The 15,912-nt window shown below is 35.5% G+C and overlaps 3 protein-coding genes across 4 annotated transcripts; 1 reads left to right on the top strand and 2 right to left on the bottom strand.

The window, feature by feature from the left end:
* The first annotated feature begins 4,097 nt into the window (after positions 1-4,097).
* LOC145561504 (B2 protein-like) lies at positions 4,098-7,722 on the top strand. Of its 2 annotated transcripts, none has more exons than XM_081621853.1 (6): positions 4,098-4,189; positions 5,561-6,119; positions 6,301-6,401; positions 6,586-6,669; positions 6,780-6,890; positions 7,339-7,722. In XM_081621853.1, exons 2-6 carry the CDS (start codon positions 5,570-5,572, stop codon positions 7,378-7,380), a joined length of 888 nt encoding a protein of 295 aa, XP_081477979.1. In that variant the 5' UTR covers positions 4,098-4,189; positions 5,561-5,569; the 3' UTR covers positions 7,381-7,722. The 2 variants fall into 2 exon arrangements, with proteins under 2 accessions (XP_081477979.1, XP_081477978.1); XM_081621852.1 differs by having other exon boundaries at positions 4,155-4,292.
* A 1,192-nt stretch (positions 7,723-8,914) lies between these two features.
* Positions 8,915-11,634, bottom strand: LOC145625165 (transcription and mRNA export factor ENY2-like). Its single transcript, XM_081678243.1, has 5 exons — positions 11,480-11,634; positions 11,272-11,359; positions 10,970-11,064; positions 10,498-10,574; positions 8,915-9,277 (listed from the first exon to the last, which is right to left on the bottom strand). Coding segments are annotated over exons 1-5 (336 nt in total). The 5' UTR covers positions 11,482-11,634; the 3' UTR covers positions 8,915-9,203.
* A 1,734-nt stretch (positions 11,635-13,368) lies between these two features.
* On the bottom strand, positions 13,369-15,902 carry LOC145625155 (B3 domain-containing protein Os01g0234100-like). Its single transcript, XM_081678235.1, has 5 exons — positions 15,825-15,902; positions 15,586-15,736; positions 15,254-15,460; positions 14,402-14,492; positions 13,369-14,319 (listed from the first exon to the last, which is right to left on the bottom strand). The coding sequence occupies exons 2-5, from the start codon at positions 15,727-15,729 to the stop codon at positions 13,628-13,630; spliced, it is 1,134 nt and encodes a 377-aa protein (XP_081534361.1). The 5' UTR covers positions 15,730-15,736; positions 15,825-15,902; the 3' UTR covers positions 13,369-13,627.
* Between the last annotated feature and the right edge of the window lie 10 nt (positions 15,903-15,912).

Below are 15,912 nucleotides of genomic sequence, written 5' to 3'. Positions count from 1 at the left end.
ACTAATGATGTGGCTGACCACATATAAGAATTTGTGATCGTTTGTCTATAGTGATTGAGTACATTGAATTCCTAAGGGTTCGTTTGGCATCGTTGTGGTTTTCTGTTTTTTTGTTTTTGGTTTTTTAAAAGTATACTATATATGTCACATAATGAATCAAAAATTATTTAGAATTATTAAAATCGTGATAATTTTGAAAACTGACAACAGAAAAGTGGAAACACCTTTTTCTTGTTTCCTGTTTTTGGTTTTTAGTTTTCAAAAAAACAGAAAACTGAAAACAAAAAACGATGCCAAACAAGCCCTAAATTAAAGATTTTTGGTATGTTGTTGATGAATCTTAAATGTGTTGGCTGTTTAAGACCATTATATTAAAGAATAATGGGTATTTAAGAATTTTAAATGGTTTGAAGTTGGGCAACATAGATCAAAATGACAAATATATGCGTATAAATCAAGAACTTTGGGGTTTGGACTCAGAGAGTTATTGCGTGATAAGAATGTGCCGTTATCACGTATTGTTGTGTCATTTCGATTACACTTTTTTTTTGTAAGAATTTTGGTGTGAAATTCATGTTTCCTGTGGATGTGAATATTTGACTTTTGTGTCGTTGTAAGAATGTAAGTATAACTATGACTTTTACTATAACTTTTAAAAGAAAATAGATAATTCATATTTTCATAGATTGAAGAGGCACAAAGATAAGGCAAAAGAATCACAACTGATTTATAAAGTTCAATGTATGATTCTACTAAAAATGATAGTGTACGAATTGATGGTAACACCTTCACCTCCTAATAAAAGGTGCAAGGTATTGTTATCATTAGGGGTCAAGGGGTAATATTGATGATACCTCTGCATGTTGTAGCTAGACTTTTGTAGGTTGAGCCTTGAGAGCGGACGACCAAGAGAACCTTGGTTTCTCATTCAACCATCTGATTAAAATAATAAAATTAAAAAATAAAAAATAAAAAATGCACCCTATAAGAAAGAAATGAGCAAGCTCTCGAAAACAAGATAAGTGTGCGGATATATCCATTTGTTCAAGCACTAAGATTGAAAGATCAAAGATGGGTGGACTAATAGAACTTGTTCATTTCTTCCATGGATTACACCATATATATACCTTTGAACACAAAATATATTACTTTTTACATAATGAATTTGTTTTGTTGTTCACTGTTGGAAATAAAGAAAGGGAATTCAAAGGTTAGATATGAGTGACATTGCCCAACTCGCCCGATCGGGCGCGAGAAGAGTCGTAAAGTCCGGAGTTCTGCTGCTCAACCGGGCGCGAGAAGATGCCTGCAAAAAGGGAGTGTCTACCCGACCGGGCGCAAGAGCAACCTAAGTTATAGCTGGGTGCTCGTCCGATCAGGTGAGCTCCGCCCGATCCGGCGCGAATTTGTCGGTTGGACTCCAACAGTCCCCTTGGATTCCTTTTCTTGATTAATTTCTTGTAACCCCCCATTTAAGAGGTTGATTATAGTGTTTTAATCACCATGATTATTCTGATATTATTTTCCTATTGATTAAAAAGATTCCTCCTTGGTCTTCCATCTTCTTCAATCCTCATTATAAATTGGAGGTCAATTTTCTGATTATATAAACAAGAAATACATATCGAACACAAGCTAACGCACATATATACTCAATATTGGACATAAGTTACTTGACTCTAACCTTCCACCCAAAAGTGCCTTTAAGTAGAAGTGGTGTGTAAAGTTAGGGATCGTGCCGACGAATACATGCAATTGAGCACCCCGGCTGCGTCGGAATTTCGTTTTTAAGCCAGTGAAATTGCTTCACGACACACCCTACTCTTCCTATTTTGTAGGATCATCTTTTCGATTTTACTTGTTACTTTTTATACTACTTGCTCTAGATTTCTCATTTATTTACAACATCCACGATAGATTCGTCTGAATCATGCAAATTTATGTACTTTTAGTACTCGTTTCTTCATATATAGCAATGTTTATGAAAATATTAAAAAGTAGATTACACTATATCAGCAAGATTGATGCAATTTTAGGGTCTGTTATTTTCAGCTTACTTTCAGTTCACTCAACTCCAATCAGTTTAGTTCAATTTCTAATTTTCTTCTCTCATAAACAATTCACTTCACTTTAGTTCATTTCAGTTCCAATTAATTCAGTTCAGTGAATCACAACAGGCCCTTAGTAAGTTCTTCAAACATATTCAATTTACATGATGTGTGACAATGTGAGTATAGTAGTTTATACACTAGATCTCCAAGATTGATGCCATCTTAGTAAGTTAATATAAGCCCATTTTTTAAATGGATATTAATAAAATTGTATTATAGCTAGACACCAAAAATTTCGGCTAAGGGCCTTTTATGATTATTTAATTGAATTGTTTATGAGAGAAGAAAATTAAAAACTGAACTGAAATTAAGCTGAAAAGAACATGCCCTAAGTTGTTTTTTTTAAAAAAAATGCTAATAGAATAAATTTTTCCCTATGAAGATAATGAATTTGTACTCTGTACAACATTTACCAAAAGAATTTATTCGTGATAGGTCGTGATCTATTTTTTATGTGAGATCATCTAACCGAACACTTGTATTGTTCGTCATACTAATTATTTTTTTTACCTAAATCTCTAAACTCTCTAATTAATTGACTTGTAACCATCAAATTAAAACTCTTTAATTTGTTTCAGATTAATTTCCCCTTACATTATTAACATCGACACCTTAATTCAAGACTTACTTATACGGGGTACTTTCTAACAACACTTAATGTTGCTAGCTATGAATGCAAATACATAAGAACCTTTAAGCTTTAATTTAATTATGAAGAATACGTTGTAAAAAAAAATTCATACATATTACATACGAGTACTAGTTTGTCAATTTATATTTTTCTGGTACATAATATGGTAAAATAAAATTTATCTGACAAACGTTTATTAAAATTAGTCGTAACCATAGTAGTTGAGACCAAAATTTATCACCACCAAAGATCTAAATGACCACCTCTATTTTGTTTTCTTGTTAGTTCATTAATATGAAACAAGCATTTAATGTAATTTGTACCCTTTGATTTCAATTGTCTTAACTTGTCATGGAGTGTTTCACGATATGGGCGTGAGAGCAATCCAAGTATCCAACAATAAGCTTACATGTATGCTTTTTTTTGGAGAAACATTTTTTGTTGCTTTGAATTAATTTCCACCACCTATCATGCACTTAACTTATCGATTTTCACGTGTATTCTAAACATTGCAATTACTTTCACCATTTAAGCAGTGAATCTACTTGGAGGTGAAAGGTATTGTTCATCCCTTTTTAACCTTATATCCATGTTGACCATGAATTATCTCCATTGACCATTGTAATAGGAAGACTGTGGATATGTGAGATATTGCTATATGTATCTCGTTAGTGTGTATCAACTATCAAGCCAACCTTGGTCTAGTGGAAAGGAGAGTACCTTTCAACCTTGAAATTGGGGGTTCAATCTCCACTAGTGACAATTTGGAGAAGTGAGATTCCCTTATCTTCCCCCACTCTTCCAAGTTGTCTAGCCCGCTAACCTGAGTCGGGAGGATATGTAAGAGGTTCTTACAGAGTGTAACAAAAGAGGTGTAGATCATAAGACTATAGTTTAATCACATATCAAAAAATCTAAAAACCAATTACCAAACACATACATATGAATATAATCTATTCCATGATTAGATCTAAGTTGTACATCTATTACATTACACAACACTTGATCAAATTATCATATATCATTCTAAATGTAAAGAGAGGTAAAGAGACACTAATGTGGAAAAGATTCGACTCAGATTATTACTCGTACGAATATACTCCATATTATCATTCTAGATGATGAGAGATTCAAAGGACAATAATGTGGATAAGATTCGACCCAATCCCGTATTTTGAATATTGCCCAAAAAAATTGACCAATTAATCCAAATTTTAATAAATTATTTACTACCTCCGTTACATATTAGTTGCAACTTTGGAATATTTTATATCTCACAAATAATCCCCAAGTTGCAACTAATATGTAACGGAGGTAGTATTTATTTTTTTTAAAAGTGAAAAAAAAAAGTAAAAGTAGTGGGGTTTGGGTAATAAAAATTCGATTAGTAACACTCTGTCACGTCTTCCGATTTCAGCTGCGGAGAAAGAGGGATAAAGCTTCACAGGTACTCTCTTTCTCTTCTCTCTCCTCTTCCTATTCATCCTTTTCTCCCCTTTCCCTCTCAATTTTGGGGATCCCAATTATCTAGGGCTCTTTTGATTTTCTGGGTATGTTCTATTTTCTCCCGATCTATTTAATCATTCCTTCATTTTCACTCTTTTTTTTTTTTTTGAATTTTTACTTCTTCTGTTTGATGCTTATTTTAGCTTATGTTCAGTTATGATTAAACTTCTGTTAATTACTATATTAGGGTTTAATTTATGTTTTCTTAGGTTATGATTGTTTAATTTGTTCTGGGGTTTGTTTAATTTTTGGTTTGATGTTGATATTATTTGATTGTCGGTGTGTTTGAATTATTTGGTCAATGAGATTTTTTTGTTAGTTTGAAATATGTATGAAATAATTTCTGGGTTCTACTGTATTGTAAATGGGTAATGCTGGGTTGGGGTGTTTTTGTTGCGTGATTGTGAAAATTGAAGAGTAATTAATTAATTATACATTCAGTATTCGTCTCGTTCGGATTTAATTGTCACGTTGCTAGTTCGAATTACACTATCCGCTTGAATTATTACTTTCGGATGGAGAAAGGGAGTATAATCAATATTTAGGAGATAATATATACAACTATACAAGTAGGAGATATTGTTGAAAATATTGATTGTTGTAGTACTTTTTTCTTTATGTATTGTTGTTTGGGTTCAAATCTTTAAAATAATAGCAACGATTAAAGTATGAAGTAGGTCTAGCTAAGCTTTTGTCATAGCATTAGTAGATACAAAAGTTATGCTGGTAGGATTTTTTCCTGCTTATTTTACAACATAGTGCTCCGCAAGGAAGATTTCGAGTCTGTAAATTAGATTAAGAAAGATAACAGCATTTTATAGGTTTTTAGTATGATCTATTAACTTAAAATCGGGTTGATTTGTATGTTCTTTCTGATCATAAATGTTTGACTTGAAGATTGTAATTAATCAACATTGATTTGGTTAGTCGTGTATTTTGACATAGAGAGTAAACATAATAGTAGAATTACTCGAGCATTTGCTATCAATCTTTGTTGCAATGCTTGTTCTTTTAGTAGGTAATCACGTGCTATTTGAACACTTGAACCACGTTATTGGAAAAGTGTTATAACCTTCTCATCACATATTTACAGCTTTAACTGTACACAAATTTCACTTCCTCAGTCTTCTCCTATATTCTTTGTTGGCTTTTGGATTCGCTGTAAGTTGTTAAGCTTCCGAAATTTAGGGTTTTCTTTTTTTAGGTTTCTATGTGATAGATTTTCACTTGATAGATCTCTTTATCACCATCTCATTTGCTGAGAAGTTACATATCAAAAGTCATAACACTAAGCTGTATAATGTGTTAACAGGATTGCAGGATGGACGGTTTGAACAGCTTTTGGCAACTAGGTGATGAGCTTCGTGGACAATCAAGAGTGTCAGAAGATCACAAATGGCTGATGGCAGCTTCAAAGTTAGCTGAGAAGACAAGATCCAAGGGGGAGCGCATGAATAATATTGATTTTTCCAAGGGAGCGGCGGATGTGAGGCCAAGGGGATTTGGGTTCCAAGAAGATAACAAATTTGAAAGTCTCAACTTTAACATGTTGAGCCTAGACTCTAAGGGGCCTGAAAATTTGAGCAAAAGCTCCTTTAGGAACAATGTTTACAATATGAATGCTGTTTATCAGAAGAGCAACACTAACATTGTTGAAAACATGCCCATTAACAAGTCTATCATCAACAATAACAGCAACAAGGAGCCCAGCAACAACAACAATAACAACAACAACAATGAAAGTGCAAACGATAAAAGGTTCAAGACCTTGCCTGCTGCAGAGACACTTCCTAGGAACGAGGTGCTTGGTGGATACATCTTTGTGTGTAACAATGATACCATGCAAGAGAATCTCAAGCGACAGCTATTTGGTATGATTTCTTTTTAACTCATGCTTGTGAATTTAGGATTTCAATTTAATCCTGGAATTTCAGTCAACTAGAAGTAGATATGGCTGGAAATAGTATGTCTACCTGCATTCAAATTTCATCATGACCAGTTGATTTCAATTTACAGTGATGAATGATTGCTGATTGTAGTTCCTTCATTCAGGTTTACCCCCAAGATACAGGGACTCTGTTCGCGCAATAACACCTGGTTTACCTCTATTTCTGTACAACTATACAACTCACCAGCTTCATGGCATATTTGAGGTTTATATTAAACCTTACTCTACTTCCTTTATTGTCCTTGACCTATATGAGCCACTAGATTTTAAAATTCGAGTTCTTTTCCCCCTGATAACAGTTGATTAAAATTATTAACAGACTACCTATGAGTTTGATATGGTAATTTGTGCAAAAACCATAGTTCCTTAATTGTGCAATGAATTTACAGGCATCTACTTTCGGGGGCTCAAATATAGATCCAACTGCATGGGAGGATAAGAAATGCAAAGGTGAATCAAGGTTTCCTGCGCAGGTAAAATGAAGATCATAATGCTTAGATTTCTCTTTCGATTTTTTTTTTTTTGAAGTGCATAATGTTTCCTAACATTTGCATTATGGTTACCTGTTCCCTCCAAATTTCAGGTGAGGATTCGTATTAGAAAGCTTTGCACAGCCCTGGAGGAAGATTCCTTTAGGCCTGTCCTGCACCACTATGATGGTCCCAAGTTCCGCCTCGAACTTTCAGTGTCAGAGGTAACATTACTCATTACTCATTTCATTGAGACATTATCCTAAAATTATTGGCTCTTAATTTCTTATCCTCTGTGTGGTTACTTATTCTTGCCATTCTGCAAGTCAAAATAAATTCACTTTATCACCTTTTTTCGTACAAAATCTACGGATAGGTGATAAATCAAAGTATTTTAAAGGCTTGACACCTTAGCACATCAACCTTGTCAGAAAGTTCCTGATCTCTTAATCCCTCTAAGTAAAAGGCATGTGTCAGTATTAATTCAATAAGGTAGTTTTACAGTATCAAGTGAAATGGGTGCTGTATTGTTAAGTTGTTTAGAAGTTATGTTTGTGGCCCAGGTGGTGGTTGTCTGAACACTGAAATAAACAGCATGTAAAATCGTTGGTGGTTGGTTGTTTAGACGACCCGTTTTTTTGACCCTTATATCTATTTGTCATTGTCTTGCAGACCCTGGAGCTGCTCGACCTTTGTGAACAAGCCGGAATGTAATCTGCTTTCTGCATAAACTGTTGTCTGTAGATTGCGCCAGCATATTGTAGATTTCACGTTGTATCTGTAATATGGTGAGCCAAATTTTCCGCAAAGCGCAAGCTTGGAAGATGTGTTCTGGCTTGGGTTTATTTATCAAAATGTAGGGAAGGTGTTTGAGTAAAATAAATGTATTTTAAGAGTTCGTGATCATATATTGTATGTTATTGCAGAGGAGTGATTCTAGCTTGTATGATTTGATGGCTGAATTTCAATGAAAATGAAAAATGAGACGAGAAAATCCATGTATCTGTATTTTGTGACTATAAATACTTAATCTACTATTCAGTGTGTTAAATGGAATATTGCAATGGGTGACTGACTGGCTGATGTCTTTTTCCATTTCTTCCTTCGGATCAACATATCCAAGCAAATTGGGAAGTACTATGTTTGTTCGGGTTGATTTGAAGATTATGTATGTAATATCATGTTATATTCTCAATAATAAGAACAAAATAAACTAGTAATTGTCTAGCTTTCACTTGCAAAATAAATCTTTGTAAAATAAGCAAACTTTTGAGACTTCTAAAATTAGCTATTGTCTAGTTCTCATTTAGGTAAAAGTAGGATCTTTTTGTAGCAAACAAAATTTGAGACTTCTAAAATTAGCTCTCTCTAAAATAAGTAATTTTGTGATTTCTTGGTTGACAAAACTTTTGGACTTTGCAATATTTGGATTGGTAACTTTCTAATCCAATTGAAGGATCATGGCATGTTTGCTAATTAGGTAAATGTCATGACAAATTAGAAGTGCGGGTTCTTAAGAAATGCATACATGACAAATTGTTTGATTGCCATAAAATAAACGTAATGGGTGAGTGGAAATTCCTCATGAAAAATGGCTCAGTTATTCATCCCTTGGCAGTTCATAATTCTCAAGAAATACTTCAAAGTAATGCTAAGTGCCATCCAAACATCATCAAGCTATATCCTAGAATGTTGACGAGGAAATAGCCTCCCTTAAAATGATTAATACCCATGTGAATTAGTGGTTTCTCCCTAATTTCACTTCCCTAATAATGCAAAATTGTGAATTAGTGGTTTCTCCCTAATTTCCACTCCCAAATAATGCAAAATATTGTTTGATTGAACATTAAAAATTTTGAATTTTACTTGTTTCCAAAAAAAAAATAAAATAAAATAAAATTTACAGATAGTTTCCCTACATAGAGTGATAGAGCAACTGATTTCCTCTAATTAGTGGTAAGTTAAAAATTTCATCTCCCTACATAGAAAAACCTAACTAATTTCCTCTAATTAGTGTTAAGTTAAAAGGTTCATTTTTTGCCAACCCAAACAAATCCGCTTATTTCTCTTTTCAAATGATTTTCAATTGCCATGTTTTTTTATGTCAACACAAGCATCAAGTATGGTTCTCAAATATTACAGAGACAATGGACGTTCATTGCAGTTGGTAAGACTTACGAACGCCCTTTTTCAATACACCAAGCATGTAGATTATCCCTTGCAAAACTTGGTAGGCAGAGAGCAAAAGGAGCACAAATTCTTTAATTCACAAGATATAACTATATAAGTTCTACAATTACAAGCATATAGATTGTCCCTTGCAAAATCTAACCCCTGATACAAATTCCGCGCATGTCCTTGCCCACATGAGGTAAGTACAGTCAGACAGGTAGCAATGCATTACTAACCTAGGTTGAAGCATTATAAAACACAGGAGTGACTCTCCCACCAAACTCTGTAGCTTTTGCTACACTAAGACTTGGTCAAGCAACATATTCTGAACCTCTTCTTTATCCTGATGGTAACAATCCCTCGCATCAAAGTGAAGCTGCATTTAGAAAAGCCCAAATTCGCTGCAACAACTCAGCTTTCACGGGATCAGGAATAGATGCTGCATGACAAGATCACAACACATTAAGTAAAAATGTTAGCAACTATGAGTAATGATTACAAACAAAATGCAGGTGTTGAACTACAGCAAATAAAATCGCTACAGGTGGAGAATCCGTCTGTTTAAAATTTCCAATCACTTTCTCAGATGTAAAAATACAAAATGTCAGATTGTCAGAAATATTAAATCACTACACAGCATGATTACAGGTTCTGCAACACAAAGACCAAAGAACAGTTCAAGTATTTAGGCTCTAATTGCTAATCATTCATCAATATGATGCACATGACTTGTCATTTATTAAGACCAAAAACAAAGTTAAGGTGGTGAACATCCTAGTATTACATAATATACACAGCTAAATATCATTTTCGCTGATTCTAGTTTAGGTTAGTGACAAAACAGAACTGTTACTTAAGTTATACTTCTGTTCCATAAACTTCATAGCACAGCTCATTTTGATTCTCCCTTTCAAAAAACATATAAATAAATCGTTGTTCCCCTGACAGCCTTGGAGTTGGAGGCACTCCTTCATTGTCTGATCTACTCCCCATTTTGTACAATAAAGATTTCTAAGTAGCAGGGCTTGAAAAAGGGAATCACCTTGTTTTCTTGTTCCCTTTATAGTTACTCTGTAGATCACTTATCAACACCAATTTTCCCAACAACTCCCCACCACCCCAAACCCTTCCAAATAAAAAGAGACGAGAGATTAGTGTGAAGATGATGCAATTCATTAAATTGCCAAAAGCTTCTTACTTGTTCTGATTTGAAAACATCTCATTTGTAATTAGATTGATAACAACCTCTATCTTAACAAAGTGCTGCTGCACATATCTGTCCCTCATCTACCCCACTCAATTTGCAAGTCTCTTTGGAGGCATTGGGGTAATGTTCATCTATGTAGAGAATAACTGCAAGCTAGAAATCCTCTACGGCTCTAACCCTGGCTCCACATACTACCAGTAGCTAAAAACCCATTAACACATTAGAGCTAAAACACCACATGCCTCACAACCCGCAAGACAGCCATGCTAATCATTTACCAATTCAAACCATTCTACAACATGCTGTCAACTAAAATTCTTCCAACAGTAGTAGGACTATGGAGTTTATTTAGTAGTATTACATGTCAAGAGTTAGCTTTGACATAAGAAAACACATACACAGCAAGAGAAGCAACACATGAAGCAAGATATGAGTGATATAATCATCAATACCTCTTCCTTTTGGAGTTATTAAATGTACTAGATCATCAACAGTTACATTATTCCTCCCTTTCTTCTTTATAAATGCCCTGAAAATAGAAGCAAATCTTAGAAACTCAAGCATGGCAAATCGCAAGATTACAAGACATTTGAATCAAAAGCTTCATAGTCAAACTGTACTATAAAGAACAACCTTGATCAAAACAAGATAGCTATAATTTTTGTCTCTCAACTTCAATTTTGGAAATAACACATAATTTCCTAACAAAAATACTACAATATGTCAATATTGACATGAATACACATAATATCCTCTTTCCCTTACAAAAAACTACAATATTGACAGAATTAAAGTATTCCCTCCGCCCAAAATTTAGTTGTCATGTTGCGGGTTCAAATTACACTATCAACGTGACTAATAATCCCGAAAACAGGAGTAGAGGATATGAACATCTATACTATAGAGGGTTCAAAGTCTTCAAACCTGCAGATCGATTTCATTTCATCCTTCCATCCACACTCAATGAGCCTTTCCCTCAACAAATCCATCAATCTCTCCTTTTCTCCACTCTCAATCAACTGTAAAGTCAATCAACCAAAAACCCATTTCAATAATCAACCAAATTAAAAATTATATTCAACAAAATCAAAATTCACAATTTTGGGGGTGCTCAAACAATGATTAAAATAAAAACCCCACAAATTTAACGATCTGCCAACAAACAATCAGCAAAAAAGTAAGATAATCTTTTCCAGAAACAGATTAGTGGGGTTGAAGAAATAGACCTTAATGTTGATTTTTTCTGAAAGGGAAAGTTCTTTTTCTTGTTCATCCCCTGCATCTGGTGTTGGTGGACGATTCACTGAATGCCTCCTAAATAATTTGAAAATAAATAAATTAAAACCCAGAAACTATAATACAAAAAGGGAATTATAACAGTGAAATACTAGGAGAAAAAGGTAAAGATGAGAGAGAAAATTGAACAAAGATTACATTGGTTAATCAAAATGAAGGAATTTGTTTGTTTTGTTAGCTCCAGTAATTTTCTAGAATTTTATTTTTAGTTAATTTGAAAACTAAATTTGAAGATTATACATATATATAGATATATGAATAAGACGACAAGGTGATGAAGGAAATTGGTATGGTATGCCGCCTTTGTTAGGGCTGATATTTCAATTTCTGAGCATTGAGTAAAAAATTGATATGGGATTTTTTTTTTTTTTTTGGTTTGAAATTATGTGTGGAATATTATGTGAGCCGTAATTAAGAATCCTGATTAGACATGTGGCGAGCGTATTAAATACATACCCTTTTAAAAATCTTCTAAAGAAAGCTCATAACAAACGCTCTCTCTCCCCCCCAAAAAACCCAACCGTCTTCTCAAAATCGCTCCGGCCATGAGGCTCGCCGGCGGGTGTGCGGCTCACCGCCCATGCCATTATGTTGGCGAGCCTCCGATCTACCTCCTTGAGGTGTTTTTTTTTTCTTTTTTCGCTTTGATTTTTTGTCCGGTCGACCTAGCTTTTTGCGCCGCTTCCCCTCTCCGGCCGCCGCTATTCCTCACCGGCCTTGTTGTCGGCTTGCCGCCGCTCTTATTCCCCGCTTCCCCGCCGTGTCTCTGCTCCACCGCCTTGGCCGTCGTCGTCACGACGTTTTGCAGGAGAACGGGGAGGGAGAGTTATCTCCCTCTAAGTCCCTCACGTAGGGCCGTTCTCAGTCTGGTGTTTCCAGCCGTCGTTGCCGCGGTTCAGGGTTGTGTGGGGTTTGGGCTTCTCGGGCGGGTTCCTGCGGGTCGGGCTTTCCTGTACGGTGGTTTGTGGGTTGGGTTGGTGAACCTCGGTGCTTGGATGGTGGTTCTCGGATTGGCTGCGGGGTCGTTTGCTAGGGTTTCGTTTGTAGTTCTCGTTTTTAATTTTCTGTCTGTTTCTTATTTTAGTCGTTGTGTGTGTTGTTCTTTAGGGTTTGTTATTTTTTCTTCTTGTGTGGTGCGTTTGTGTGCTATTGGGTGTGCAGATCGGTGTGCCGATCTTCTGGTGCATGTTTTGAACCGGGTTTTTTAGCTATGGGGCTTTGGTTTGATCTTCTGTTGGTTTGGGCTGAAGGGTTATGCTTCCAAGCTGGGGTCCGTGTTTGAATCAGAGATTGTATTGTCAATGGTGAAGTGCATGGCACCAAGTTTGATTTCTGGTCGAGGAGTACGGGATTCTGAGTCAATGAAGGTTCACGTCAGAAACTACAACATATTGCCAGACCCCCTTGCAAGAGGCTGCATAGGACAGCGTTAAATGAGCCAAGGGTATTTCAGAAAGTCATTTTGCACGTGCAATTGTAGTTTCCTTTATTTCGAACTTGTAATTGGTTCTTTTGTCTTTGTATTGTTCGATTACAATTTCTTATGTAAGTGCCGTATGACTTATTATTAATGAATTTTAATCTCCCCCTTCAAAAAAAAAAAAAAAAAAAAAAAAATACATACCCTTTTATATTTACAGTTTACACACTATCCTAATTCAACCCTCATATCATTTTGTTTAATTATATTATTAGAACCTCAAATTATCATTGACTCGTACCTTCTAATGTGAAATTTTGATCCTTTCACAACTCAACTTAGATAAAAATAAATAAATAAATTGGATCATACAATATCACAATACACGAAATCCAATCAAACAGAAAGATGAGGGAGAAAAGTGTTTTTTCCTTTACAAAAGTTTGATCGAAAATGCATCAAGGAAAACGGTTTTCATCCTCAAAAGCTAAGGTACGAGCTAACAATATGCTCCATATCTAGTCATGAATCACAGTGATTGTTACAAAATGAAGGTTAATGTTATAAACAAGATTTGATCCAAAAAGACACTAACTAAGTTGGTTAGCAAGGCAATAGGATGGAGGAAAAAGTATCCTACCAACCTACACTTGTAAACTTCCCTGTTCTACTTTGAATTGTGCTCTAGATGATCATGCTCACAATAGAGGAGCTACTGACTACTGTCAAAAATTTATCACACCAACATTTCACCATATGTTGGTATGGTATACAGATATGATCAGTGAATTTTAACTATACAAAAACAGCAGAAATTGCTCAACTTTGAGGGCAAAAAACTGCTTAATCAACTGATTCTCCTAGTGTTAATCACCACACTGGCACACAGCAGCAGGAATACCCTCAACCTTGGATTCCTTTTTCCATGAACTTGCCATTGCTATCTCCATGTCCATCTCAAAATCGATCTTCTCCATGGACTCTTTAAGCTGTCTGAGTTTATTATCAAGCGCTTTCATCCTCTCCCCAGCTAAAGACCGATTAATTATTTTTTCTTTCAACATGTTTGATACATTAACTGCTTCAGATTCCACAGAATGGCCAAGAAGTTTGTTGATCGAAGCAAGCAAGAACTCTACCTTCATGCCCAGCAACTCGAACCCTCTCAATTTTATCTCCCAACTCTGAAGATCTTCATGAGATGTAGGAGCTTCCTCATATGATCTGATGGCATCCGCTATGTTAACAGTCTCTAAAATAATCCCAACCACCAAATGGCAGTTCAGTCCCTTCAGAAAGTGCTCATGCAGAAAAGATTTTTGGTTGCAACAGAGCTCATAGTACTTCTTTCGTGAACTGTCAGTGAATTTGGAGTCTAAGATGAGGCCATCGACAATGATGCTAAAGTTCTTGAGGTCACTCACTCCTTCAAACTTGATGGAAGAATCTGATAAGCGGATCCCATCAAGCACTTCAGAGCCCAAATCAATGTCACTGCTGCTTAAATGGTCCACTGCAGTGTAGTTGTCTTCAGTTTGTACCATTTGACTATGGTCTTCTGCATTTAAATGGTTGTGAAGGTTTTGACTGTTAATATTATAATTTTGACACAGAAGCGGTCACAAGAACAAGCTATTTACCTGATTTCCGCTCTCCTACCCCTGAATCCAAGGTTAGGAGCCCTAAAGCGCCATCAACTTCACCAAAACTCTGTTCTCTTATTATATAAATCTGTAGAAGCATTGCAATGCATGTGATGATATGTAATGTAGCAAAATTTTGCATAGGGAAATGGGAAGGAACCTGGCTTTGCAATGTATGCATAGTAGACAAGGAACATAGAAAAGGCTTAGTGATTGTTTGGTTATCATAGAAATTTTTAGGATTGCACAAATTGTAGAGAATTTTTAGAGATTACTTGGTTGGCAAAAGACACAAGGGGATGCTTAATTGCTTACCCAGTTTCCTCAATATAAGTGTGATATTGCAATTTGCAAATTCCTAAGATGTGTAACAACTTATGCGTAACCAGAGAATTAACAGTCTGTTGGGCATAGCTAGACCAATCAAAGGCAGGCATAAGTCGCATAACTAAGCCTAAAGAAAACCCAGAATCTGTACTTAGTAGTACAACAAAACTATGAAGGGCATGAACTTCAGGATTTTAATTACCATCAAATTACGCTCTTGTTTGTGTTCAGTTCATTTTTATAGTTGCCCATGTGCTTTCATGTCATAACCATATTAGATACCAGAAACAGAATGTTCTAGCATGAACTATCAGCGAAGACTCAGTGTATTCCCAGTTAATCTCCTAGATATGCACATCACTCTCACAAACTTTGGGATTTCTGCTGCCTAGGTGTAAATTTAGGAAATTTTGATAAAAATTAGTGAGAGTGACATGCACATGTAGGAGGTAAACCTGCATTTTCTTGTCAATGCTCAAGTATTTCTGTACTTTTTAGAGAGTATATGTCTGACAAACTTGCCTTAAATTTTGTACGTTCAATCAGATGAAAGACCAACACATCGCCCTCAAGCAATTCATGATAGATAGAAAATCCCCTCCATCCACCACTAAGACCTGCTTTCCCAGCTAGATAAACTGTGTCGAATCCCTTTCCAGCTTCATCCACCAACACTACGGTACAGTCACGAATTGGCAGATGCTCATCACAGAATTTCCTCGGAAGACCCTATCCATCACAAAGCCAAGTAACATCAGATGCATACACATAAATACCTAACTCCAGATCAAGCCACAAATCTGTGAGCTTTTAGAATGGGGGAAATTCATGTATTACAAATTTCACTGGCTTACCAACCAAAACCCCCCAGTAACATGTGATTTCAACATTGTTTTGAGAAAGCTAGGAGATTCAGCTGACAGATTTGCTTGGACCTCTTCTGCTCGCTTCATGGAAGAGGACTTGTCATCCATTGATAAAGGAACACTTAAGTCCATTCTTTGACTGTCCATATGCAGCTACATTAATTTGCATACATATCTAGACATGATAGGCCATGCAAGGCATAACAAATATAGATGCATAAACTTACCTCTTTTTCACTCTTGAATGGTAAGTAGCCTTGACATTCTCATTGATAGATAAATCATTGCTTTTGATCCTCTTCTTCTTACTTCTTC

This window comes from Chenopodium album, chromosome 1, assembly GCF_948465745.1.
Source record: "Chenopodium album chromosome 1, dcCheAlbu1.1, whole genome shotgun sequence".
NCBI lineage: Eukaryota > Viridiplantae > Streptophyta > Magnoliopsida > Caryophyllales > Amaranthaceae > Chenopodium > Chenopodium album.
The sequence above is the reverse complement of the archived record's forward strand: the minus strand, read 5'-3'. Positions and strand labels throughout refer to the sequence as shown.

Bases quoted from the DNA above. Each gene is read 5' to 3' on its own strand.
- LOC145561504 (XM_081621853.1), top strand. From the start codon at position 5,570: ATGGACGGTTTGAACAGCTTTTGGCAACTAGGTGATGAGCTTCGTGGA. The intron at 6,120-6,300 runs GTATGATTTCTT...TCCTTCATTCAG, and splicing joins TCTCAAGCGACAGCTATTTG to GTTTACCCCCAAGATACAGG. The intron at 6,402-6,585 runs GTTTATATTAAA...ATGAATTTACAG, and splicing joins AGCTTCATGGCATATTTGAG to GCATCTACTTTCGGGGGCTC.
- LOC145625165 (XM_081678243.1), bottom strand. The intron at 10,575-10,969 runs GTTTGAAGACTT...TTCTATTTTCAG, and splicing joins GAAATGAAATCGATCTGCAG to GGCATTTATAAAGAAGAAAG. The intron at 9,278-10,497 runs GTATTGATGATT...CTTGTCATGCAG, and splicing joins AATAACTCCAAAAGGAAGAG to CATCTATTCCTGATCCCGTG.
- LOC145625155 (XM_081678235.1), bottom strand. From the start codon at position 15,729: ATGGACTTAAGTGTTCCTTTATCAATGGATGACAAGTCCTCTTCCATG. The intron at 15,461-15,585 runs GTAAGCCAGTGA...TGTGATGGATAG, and splicing joins TTACTGGGGGGTTTTGGTTG to GGTCTTCCGAGGAAATTCTG. The intron at 14,493-15,253 runs GCAAGTTTGTCA...ATGCTTCTACAG, and splicing joins TTGAACGTACAAAATTTAAG to ATTTATATAATAAGAGAACA.